The sequence below is a fragment of the Humulus lupulus genome, chromosome 6, assembly GCF_963169125.1.
Source record: "Humulus lupulus chromosome 6, drHumLupu1.1, whole genome shotgun sequence".
In the NCBI taxonomy this organism is placed as follows: domain Eukaryota; kingdom Viridiplantae; phylum Streptophyta; class Magnoliopsida; order Rosales; family Cannabaceae; genus Humulus; species Humulus lupulus.
The window spans coordinates 37,820,556-37,831,306 of NC_084798.1; the positions used below are offsets into that span (position 1 = coordinate 37,820,556).

The 10,751-nt window shown below is 33.8% G+C and overlaps 1 protein-coding gene across 3 annotated transcripts; it reads left to right on the forward strand.

Annotated features, from left to right (window-relative positions):
- The first annotated feature begins 825 nt into the window (after nucleotides 1-825).
- On the forward strand, nucleotides 826-10,053 carry LOC133782079 (uncharacterized). 3 transcript variants are annotated; one of them, XR_009870333.1, is made up of 13 exons: nucleotides 826-1,008; nucleotides 1,092-1,202; nucleotides 1,304-1,369; nucleotides 1,629-1,769; nucleotides 1,855-1,968; nucleotides 2,069-2,140; nucleotides 3,858-3,941; nucleotides 4,051-4,151; nucleotides 4,488-4,572; nucleotides 4,895-5,340; nucleotides 5,570-5,643; nucleotides 5,735-5,844; nucleotides 9,275-10,053. XR_009870333.1 is itself a non-coding variant. In XM_062221257.1 (10 exons), exons 1-10 carry the CDS (start codon nucleotides 931-933, stop codon nucleotides 5,273-5,275), a joined length of 1,233 nt encoding a protein of 410 aa, XP_062077241.1. In that variant the 5' UTR covers nucleotides 827-930; the 3' UTR covers nucleotides 5,276-5,535. The 3 variants fall into 3 exon arrangements, 1 of the variants encoding a protein (XP_062077241.1); XR_009870332.1 differs by lacking the exon at nucleotides 9,275-10,053 and having other exon boundaries at nucleotides 5,735-6,105; XM_062221257.1 differs by lacking the exons at nucleotides 5,570-5,643; nucleotides 5,735-5,844; nucleotides 9,275-10,053 and having other exon boundaries at nucleotides 827-1,008; nucleotides 4,895-5,535.
- The last annotated feature ends 698 nt before the right edge of the window (nucleotides 10,054-10,751 follow it).

Sequence of the window (10,751 nt, forward strand, 5' to 3'; positions counted from 1 at the left end):
TATATTGTAACTACTTACATGAACTCACAAGTAAAACATTGTAACTAGTTAACTGGTTACTTTACGCTAACATCTTCATTTAAATTTTCATTAGTGATATGTGATGCCAACAATAGTTTTATGAGTTCATCAACAAATTATCGAGTGAAAATAAGATCTTCCTCGTAAATTACTTCATCCTTTCAAGCCTAAACATGCATGAGAAGTAATATAATGAAAATACACAAACAAAAATAAAAATACAGAATTACAAAAAGAAAAAGAAAAATCAGACCACTACTAATGCAACAACAAGATACAATGCAAAGCACTGGCAATCACATCACTAGAGATGGGGGCAGGGGAAGAGTGCCTCTGAAGCATAGAGGAAACGAACATTGCCAAGGAAGCTGCTAGAGTCGACAAAGATAATTGAACAATAACAAAAGAAAACATTATTAATACATGTGTTTACAACGTTAGAAAAAAATAGCTTAAATAATAAAATAAAATTGCTGAATGAAAATGACCAAACTGCCATTACAAAATAATACAGCTTACATGTGAAAAAGTATTATGGCTTATTTCTTATTTCTTAACTTAACTATTTATTTGGGAATTTAAAACTCATACATTTAATTTTTATATGTTTTTTTAAAAAAAATATAGACATAGTAACAAATGTAAATTCCCACAAAAAAAGACCTATCTGGTATAATTTTCAAACAAAAAAAAAGGTGTGTAAATATAAGAAACAATTAATAAATGGTACTTATCGAAAATGAAATACTAAAAGGGTATTTGTCAAGTTTCCCAGGGCGAATACCGCCAACTCAAGTGAAGAAGAAGGAATAGGGCATTCAATTCATTCAAGAAAAAGGAAAATCTCGGAAAGTCTCTCGAAGGGTTTTGGCACTGTCCCCACTGCCATTGCCATTAGCCATTCAATCCATGGCAACCACTTTCTCTGAGAAATCAGAAGACGATCTTCGCAAGGAGATCGATGAGCTTCAGCGCCAGCAACGCGAGGTCTGATTTTCTCTCTCTCTCACTTTTGAATGTATATTGTAGCTCAGTGTGTTTTCTCTCTGATTTTCTCAGTAAATTTTCAGATTACTGACCGCCTTCGGGATCCTCGGGGGCTTCGCCGGGGACGCTTGCCCGGCGCTGGTCCTCGTAACTTTGCCGCCAATGGTGCTCGTCAGCGAGGTTTCACTCGGCCTGTAAGTTTGTCTTTCTTTTGATTTTTCTTTGGTTTTCCTTTACTCTTTCTGTTTGTTTCGTGGAAAACGCACTGTTTCTTAATTTTCTTCTTTTTTAATAGACTGATAGGACTGAGCTAGAAGATGAACCACCTGCAAAGAGACGACTTTCATCAGCCGTTGTCAAGGTATAAAGAAGAAAGTCTTGTGTTGTGGTTTAGAATTATGTTGCTGAATCTTTCTTTCATTTTCATTAATCCTTAGGTATTGATAGTAGAGTTCTTGGGTTTTGGCTTATCTTAGTTATACTTAGTTTTCTGTTTGGTTGAAGAGAAAATATAAAAAAGTTAAGAAAAGCACTATTTTTGAACCAATGGGAAGTTATTTTTTTTTTCTGTTCTTTATAACATAGTCTAGAAATCGTATGATTCTAATTTTTGGAAGTAGGTGGAAGATGGAGAGATCACTGAGGATGCCAAAGCAAATGAGGATGTGAATGAAGATGATTCGGTCAAGGAAGTAACTGATGGGAATTTGCTGCAGAGTGGTTGGTCCAGTAGAGATGGCAATCAAAGACCAATGAGGAAGGTAAATTCATATCACTTTACTAGTCTTCTTTTGGATTTTCAGGTTTCGAACTATGTTTACAGTTCTACTTTGATTTTTTAATTAGGATTTTGATATCCCGAGCAATGAGCATGTCCCAAGGGTATTGCCTAAGAATGAGGATCCAAGCTTGGTTAGTAGGAATAAAAGAATGCTGGGGCAGCTTCTGGGAACTCTGGAGGTATGTATTAACTTGTTATGTTATGATTTACTCTGGGATTTACGTAAAACAAAGATTTACACAAGATCTGTTTTATAACATTTCTTTGGGACTCTTGCAGAAATTCAGGAAAGAAGACAAGCAGCTTTCAGGAACTGAGGCATTTATGCGGAGATCAACTTCCTTACAAAGAGTATGTATATATTTCCCAACTTGTAGAATTAATTTTCATATGACAATTGACATGTAAGGCACCTCAATCATGCTCGTGTGGTTGACTTGACACTGACGTCAAAACTTAAGAAATGATATACAGTTTTTCTGTTGCTTTGTCAGTGGTGGGGCATGCATTTTGAGGATTGGCTTATTCTTTGTCCTGTGTCATCTTTCTTGTTTGTTAGCTTAGAAGGTAGACCCTTGCAAAACAGAAGTTGAACAGAATAACTTTATTGGAGCTAGTGTTTAGCTTCTCTTTATTTAATTATCAAGTTAAGCTCTAATGTTTGAGTTATGAGGTTATTATCTATTTTGAATATCTGAATTTATAGAACAATCACACGTGGAACCAACCATAAAGATCTTAGATATTTGTGTGGCCTTACCAATTGATTTCCCATTAGCTATTGAAGAACAGATGATATGGTAGTTGTTTACATCACAAAAGGGGAAAATATGCTACTAAGATATGAGAGCTAGTGATTAATTTGACTTTTATTTAAAACAATAAAGAGCTTACAGGTTATCACACATTTGTGTAATAATTATTATGATGGCTGCTGTCTTACTTAAGTGTTTTGATATTATTTGCATGTAATTGATGCATGATAAATGCTTGGAAATGAACATACACCTACTTCAGGGTGGCAACTTGGGTTTATAAAGTTAAAAGGGTTTGAGGAACTCTCTTTCTTTGATTTAGTTAGAGATTGGAACAACTTGTTGCAAAGTTGCTGCCTTATCTGTTTCATAACTTTCATTTGTTTATTTCATTGCTGTTTCTCGGGTCTTATGTTTTCACCCAAATGATGTTAACATGTTCCTTTTACATTGTATTTCATTCAAACGAATAATACAAAGCTTTGTTCTTTTTGTATTTTTTTTTAATATTTTTTTTAAAAAAGGAACATACTCCCCCGATAATTAATGTAAGTATTTGCCTCATTGACATTTACTCAAGAAGATATGACTATGTGGTTGCTTTTATTATTTATATATTTTTTTAAAGTGTTTGTTTGTTGATAGTTTTGAGTATATATTTGTGTTTCAAGTTTTTGGCATAGTAAGTGTTTTTTTAGTGCATAAATGAAATTTTAATGTATTCTACTGCAAACAGAAGCGATTTGAACTTCTAAAATTATAACATCTTAATTTTGGGCAAAAATGTTGAATGGACGTGGGCAGAGTTTTGGATGTTTATCATGTAAATTGCTAAACTTTGAACTGACTTGTCACCAAGCAATATTCTGTGTAGAGGCTTGCAAAAGTTGCACACTTTAGGTAATGAAATTGACATCTTAGGATGTTAGTGCATCTCAATAGCCGACACTCAACTTTGGGCTTTCGTTCAGGTCCGCACATCTAGAGACTAGAGGAATTTTGGACTTTTACGTAATATTTGTGTGAATGGGGAGAGTGTGATTTGAATTCTCCTCTCTTTTCTGTTCTCTTAGGCATGAGGCAGATATCTGGTTCTTCAGCCATTTTGGTTTCCTTTTTTCTCTTAAAAAAATTATTTGTTTCAAGAAAAACCACATCTGTTCCCTGACAGTACCATTGATTTATCAAATTGTCTGCACTTGAAAGTTCCAAATCCATGCATCTTTAGATTTGTCTTAGGGACACATTCTTGTATCTGTCATTTGTTCCTGTCTCAAACACTTACCGCTCCTTGTAACTTGTATTATTGATAGGCTGAGCAAAGAGCACGTGAAGAAAGTGAAAGACTTAGACAGCAAGAGCGTGAAAGGATTGCTGAAAAGCGGAGGAGAGATCTGGTTTGTTAATCACATATGTAATTGACCTGCTGGTGAACATCAATGCTTTTCTATTGGGAAATCTAGCTATACTAATTAATTTTTAATGCTTTTACCCATGTTGTGTCAGACTCTGCGGGCACGTGTTTCTGCCAAGACAGAAGAGAAGAAGTTGGAATTACTGTATCTTCGGTGGAGTGAGCACCATAAAAAACTTTGCAATTTTATAAGGTAGAGTCTCCATCAATGATTTTTTTAAATTTTTTTTGGTTTTAAGTTAGTGTTTATCTCTTTATCAGTGTTCTTTCAAAATTGATGACTCCAATATGGTAAAATTTTAACTGTAACTTTTTTGCAGGTTATTTTTATTTTTGGCCCAAAAGTGTCCATATTCACATTTTATTGAGCCGAAGATAAGTTTTTCTGTTCATGTGCATAGTAGTATTGAAGCAACTTGATGAATGAGTGAAGTTTCTTACTGTATAGCAAGGTTTTAGGTAGAAATTCAAAACCCATTTGTTTTAATTGTTGGCTCATATTTTATTGTTTTGAATTTATTCTCTTCAGGACTAAGACAGAGCCTCCAATTTATTATTTGCCGAAGAAGCCACTAGATGCAAATGAAATTGAGGCTGAGCAGCGAAAAGAACAGGTTTTTATTCATCTTGTATTTCTCTTGAAATATGTTTCATGTCTTAAGGCATACTAGGTCACCCATTGGTGCTGTAGCCTGTAGGTGCTGTGATATGCAATGATTTCAAGTGGCTGAATACTTTAAAATACCGAAATTAAATCTGTCTGCAATATAATTTAGTTTCTCTCAATATGTTCTAGTTTTCATCTGTGTTCTTAAGCATTATGTAATGTTCATAATGATCAGTGCAGTGCAGGATTGGTTTTGTGAGCTTGGTTCCAAACTTTCTTAACCATACTGGAATATTCTCTTGACATTTCTTTTACTTTATTCTTATCAGGCATTTGAAGAATGGAAGGCTTCTAGGAGGGAGGAACTGACGGAATATCAGAAAGAGATTGGGGAGCAATATCTTGCCAATGTTGAAAAAGACTTGGAAAGGTGGCAAAATGCAAGGAATAGGAAAGCAAATGATGTACTGAACTTGCAGGAAACAATGGACAAAGAATTGGACACCCATAGACTTGAGCATGGTCCCAAGAAAAGAACGATTCCAAGCGAAAGCAACAATGAAGAGGAAGATGATGTGGAGGACATCAATGGGGAGGATGACATGATGGATGATGTACTGGATGTTGACGACAACACTCGAAGGGGTGAAGAAACAACTAGGACAGATGCTGCCGATAATGCTAGTCCAGAGGCAGATAAAATTGAGTAGTGACGGTTATTGCCATCTTCTCAACACCCTTCTTTTTGTTCTGGTTTCATTCTGGCTGATTATTGGTAATTAGTGGCTCATATATGTGTTTGTTGTAGGCAGTTTTTCTTCTTGGTTCTTATGTTTTTTACACACCTCGAGCTCTTGATGGCTAATCATTTTAGGATGAGTTTATTTCTCTTTTTAAGCCTCACATCATTTTGCTTTATGTATTCTGTAGGACAGGTAAAATTTGCTATTTAATAAATTGACTTTGTGCAGTTTGAATGAGTTTTTTTTTACTGTCATTTACAGTATCAATTTAAACCCTCGTGCTCATACTATCTGGTATCAGTGCTATGTTTGAGATCTGAAAATAATCGAATCTGGTACTATTTTCTTGTCGAATTCTACTCTATTCATAAACAAGGCAGTGTCCTTATTTGAACTATACACTGTTCTGCTTTTCTCCTTGTCAAGGAATTTACTGGGATACCGTGCTTTGGAAGTTGATATTAAATGTTGGATCTTTGGTATTAGAGCTATATAACCGGTGGTCGGTGGTCTTCAGCCCCGAGTCCGTACATGAGGTAATATTATTAGTTATTTATTATGGTAATAATATGGATAAATATTTGTAAATACCTTCTGTTAATTGTTTGGATCTAATGTTTTTGTTTATGGTTAGTATTATGATGTGATTAACGTACTACAAAAATTATTTTGTGAGTATTTGCTCTACGGATCAAGAGAGAAAACTTAGGTTAAATTATGTTTTTTTTTTAATTTTGAATGCGTTTTGTCTTTGCATGTTTTATTAAATGGATGAGATCTTTGTAGTTTTGGATTTCTCTTGAAATTGTCTTTCCATTATATATAATTTTTTTTTTGGGATACATGGCTGGCATGATTTATTTTTTTAACTTCTAATGTGTAAATGATATGATTTTTTTAGAGAAGTGCTAAGAGGCACTAATGGTGCTCAACACCACAAGGAGGTGGTGTATTGCTATTGATGCAATTTGATATCGGGTCTCATATATTGGAATTTAATAAGGATTATGGGATATCACTAACTAATTATGAAGTGTCACCTCTTGTAGTGTAGGGCACCTTAAGGTGGCAAATAGTAACACTTTTTTAGGATATATATATATCATGGGTACATTCTTTCCACTTCAATGGACTACTCATCAAAATTGAGTGTGCTGCTTTTTTTTTTAAATGAAAAAAAGAATGTCAAATGCTTAACTCTAATTTACCACATGCTGGCTTGACTTAACCAACAAGTTATATATGGGTTTTGAGATCTCAATGTTTACTCGTAAGAGCACTCTCATTTGGTGTTCTACTTCATCTCTTAAAATATTTTCTAAAAATACACATTTTTCTATTTTATTTTTAAATTTTACATTTTCCCATACATCAGATTTTCTATTTTTTTTCTCTATATCATTTAAATATTATATTTTTACACATTTTTTATTCATTTCAAATATTTTTTTATAACTATCAATAATATCTTTATATATTTTAATGTTATAATATTAGGTTGAATGATGAATAGTGTACGTTAGATAGTTTTGTACTATAGCTTTATCTAAAAATATTTGTAAAATACATCATCCAATGGATACTCATTTTTCTTAGTTTTAGCTAATTTTTTTTATATATTTTGGTAATATACCTCACCGGATGAGAGTGTTCTAAGTGGATCTTCAAAGATCTCATCTTGGTTCTCTCCAAGGAGATATTTTAAACAAAACTATGCCTGGCGATAATTGTCTTTATCATTTCTAGTTAATGAAATGTCGTCTACATACAAGGATAAGATGAAGAACTTCCCTTAGATCCTTTAACATACGAACTGTGATATTCTTTAACAATCTTAACTCATTTGTAATAAATCTCAAATACAATAGCCTAGATGATTTCTTTTAAGCTATGAATAGAACGATTGCTTGCAAACTTTGTACTCTTGTCCCTTTGTCTCAATGCCCATAGGTTGATCTATATAGATTTATTTTTTATACTCGTATAGTAAAGTTCTAAATCCAAATGAGTAAATAAGCTAAAATGAGGCGACAATCCTTGGGTTATAAGGTTTCTTCATAGACTACACCTTCCTTTCAAGTGTAAATTTTCATCCCAAGTAAGCCTTATACCAACCATTCAACAGGTCCATGGTCTTGCGTTTGACATCTACACTGCATATGTTTTTAATAGCTTTTTGCCTAGGCATAAGATTTACCAAGTTTTAGGCATAATTTTTCTTCATAGACTTCATTCCCTTTATATCATTGCAGCTTTCCATTCCCTAAAAGAATGTGATAAAAAAATCCACTTGATAATTCTTCAGCGAATCTATATCCGACTTAATTGTTTCCTTCTTAATCTCAAAACGACGATGTGGGGTGGTCAAACATTTGCTCGTGTTTTATAGGCAAGAATTTGTTTGTTGTAGCACTTTTTTGTGGTTCCACAATTTCATAGAAATCTAAATTTTAATTCACATCTCCTTTCCTTGGAAATTCCTTTTCAAGGAGATCTACATAATGTGAGTAAGTTTCAGTTATGCTTCCATTATTCTATTCACCAAGCATTACATATCCTTTGAATCATTAGAATATCTAATTAATATGCAATTATATTCTCTTAGGCCTAACTTTCGACATTTGTGACAAGTAGTGTGAACAAATCTTATTGAACCCTACGAGCGCAACTGGTCTAATTCGAGCGTCCACCTTATCCATTGGTAAGAGTTGCAGTAACTAACTTTTAGGGCAATTGCTGCAGAGTATCAGCAATTATTAATTGTCCCAATTTCCATCACATAATTCCTTGATTTGCTCAGATATATTCTCACATCCACGATCAATTATAAAGAGTTTTTATGGTTTGCTTGTTTTAATTCTCAACCAACTTCATAGAACGTTTAACACATTTTGACTTGTGAGATATCAAATAAACATAACTCAACACATGAAGTTATCTATGAAAGTGATGAAATAGGAGACACGAGGCTTTTCTCCAATATTCATTGGACCACGTATGTCATATGTACTAACTTCAAAAGAGTTAAGACATGTTGGGCTTTCCCAAATGTTTTTTTCTATTTGATTGAGTTTTTTACTGAACAATGTTCATATGTCTGGATCGTGGCCTAGAATTTTGCCGCCGCGACCTGGAGTCGCTTCCTTTCTTCTCTTCAGTTTCCTAAGTAATTGAAATTTTCTTCAGCTTCATTCAGTGATGGTATTTTAACCATAACTTTATTGATAACTTGGAATTTGACTATTCAAAAGGCTATGGAAAATTACAAGAAAAAGATCTATAACTTGCATTTCTAGAAAATCTCTCAAAAGATTATTAGAACATTGTTAAAATTAAGTGTAAAGCTTCAAATTTGTAATGTTAAGCTTAACCATTGCTTGTAAAACATTTCAAATGTATTATTTTTCACCAAAATGTCTTGGAAATCCTAAAAATACAAAATAAACTAAGTAAACAGATAAATAAATAATCAAACGCATAATCATAAAAGAATAATGAATTAAAAATAGACAAATTCGATACTTATCACTACTATATAATTCTAGCTTGTAAATGCCAATGTCTAACACCTTAATGCTAGCTCCATTACCCATGTAGAGTCCTTTACTCCTTGAAATCCAATGATACTCTTGGGACTTGACTCGGTCCTTCGCAATGTATTCAAACTCTTTTAGATCAACACTGCAAAAAGGATGTGAATGAGCGACCATAACTCGACTAGAAACATAAACTTTGTACAAACTAAAATAAGGGAGTACCTTATTTTGGCTTAGTACAATCACGAACAAAATATCCAAACCTTTTTATAGTTGAAACTATAGCTTTTCTTGCCCTTTGCCACCACACTTACCTTTCTCGCGTTTGGTTGACTTAGCCTTTTTATGTACAAGTCCATTACCGCATCCCTTCCTTTGAGTATTATTGTCACGTCTAACCCTCTTTGTGTTATGTGAGTTATTATTATAGGCGGCATAAGCATTCATAGAGTTTGTAGCATTTGAAGCTTTGATGGCATCTAAGCACTCAACTTCAAGCTCAAGGTGACGAGAAAGATCATCAAAGGTTTTGATGTTATCACTGTGAGTCGTGCTCACCGCTATAGTCTCCTATGAATTTAGTAATGATCAAATAAATGTCGTGAGTTGTTGTTCATTAATCAAGTTTTTACCAATAATTTTAACTTGTGAATCATAGTTGACATAGCCCTAAGAGGTTGCTTATTTGTGTGATTTGAGCATATCTTATAAAAGTCAAATTTTATATTTAGTGCATGTAACCTCTTAATAGTGGCCTATCCATATTTTATCTTAAAGGAATCTCACATCTCAAAAGTAGTGGCTTGTTGCTTAAATTCATTAATTAAGTTCTTGTGCGTGATACTTAACATAGCAAAGCGCACAAATGATCTTTCTTAAGCCAATTCTAATAGGCGTCGATGTTGAGTAGTGTTTCAATCACGGGTGCAGTTATCTCTTTGGATGAGGTTACCATAACATCTTATTCTTTGAGAACATATCAAGGCACACAACACAACACATTAATATTTAGAGCTTGATAGATTATGTGTTATGTTATGCAAAATGAGTTTATGTGTTCTCAACGTGCAAGAGGCAATGGAAACCTTGACCCAAGAAATAATTGCACTGGCATCTAGGAACATTTCTCAATATTGGCATGATTAAGAGCCCATCAAAATCAGCTTGGGAAAGATCTTGTGTGCGACTGCAATTTACTATGCTAAGCAACATGCACAATGGTTTGATATGCAAATTTGAGCAACATACCACTACTAGTGAGATGTGAGACACTTTTAAGAGAAAATATAAATGGGCCACTATTACGAGGCTGTGTGCATTGAGTGGAAAAAAATCTTCTATAAGACGTGCACGAATCACACAATGAAGCATTATCTAAGTGTTATCTCAACTATGATTCGAGAGTTGAAAGCAGTTGGTAAAACTTGATTGACAAGAGCAAGAATTCATTCCTTACTAGATTCATAGGAAACTGTGGTGGTGAGTACGACTCACAATGAAAACAACAAGACTTTTGATGATCTTTCTTGCCACCTTAACCTTGAAGTTGAGCACTTAGATGCAATTAAAGCTTCAAAGGTTGCAAATTTTGGAAATGCGTATGCATTCAATAATAATAGTGCATGCAACTCAAAAAAGGTTAGACATCGTAATAATGCTCAAAGGAAGGGTTCTGGTAATAGACTTGCACCTAAGAAGGAGCCCGCCAAATACAAAATAGGTAAGCATGGGAAAGAAAGGCAGTCATTTCAATTTTAACAAGGAAGGACATTACACTTGTGATTGTCCTGAACTAGAAAAGGTGCTCTATGATTTTAGTTTGCACAAAATTTACGTTTTTAGTCATGTTATGGTTCACATCCTGTTTTGATTGTTGATTCAAATGTGTCCAATCATGTTATGGATCG

Bases quoted from the DNA above. Each gene is read 5' to 3' on its own strand.
- LOC133782079 (XM_062221257.1), top strand. From the start codon at position 931: ATGGCAACCACTTTCTCTGAGAAATCAGAAGACGATCTTCGCAAGGAG. The intron at 1,370-1,628 runs GTATAAAGAAGA...TTTTGGAAGTAG, and splicing joins TTTCATCAGCCGTTGTCAAG to GTGGAAGATGGAGAGATCAC. The intron at 2,141-3,857 runs GTATGTATATAT...TATTATTGATAG, and splicing joins GATCAACTTCCTTACAAAGA to GCTGAGCAAAGAGCACGTGA.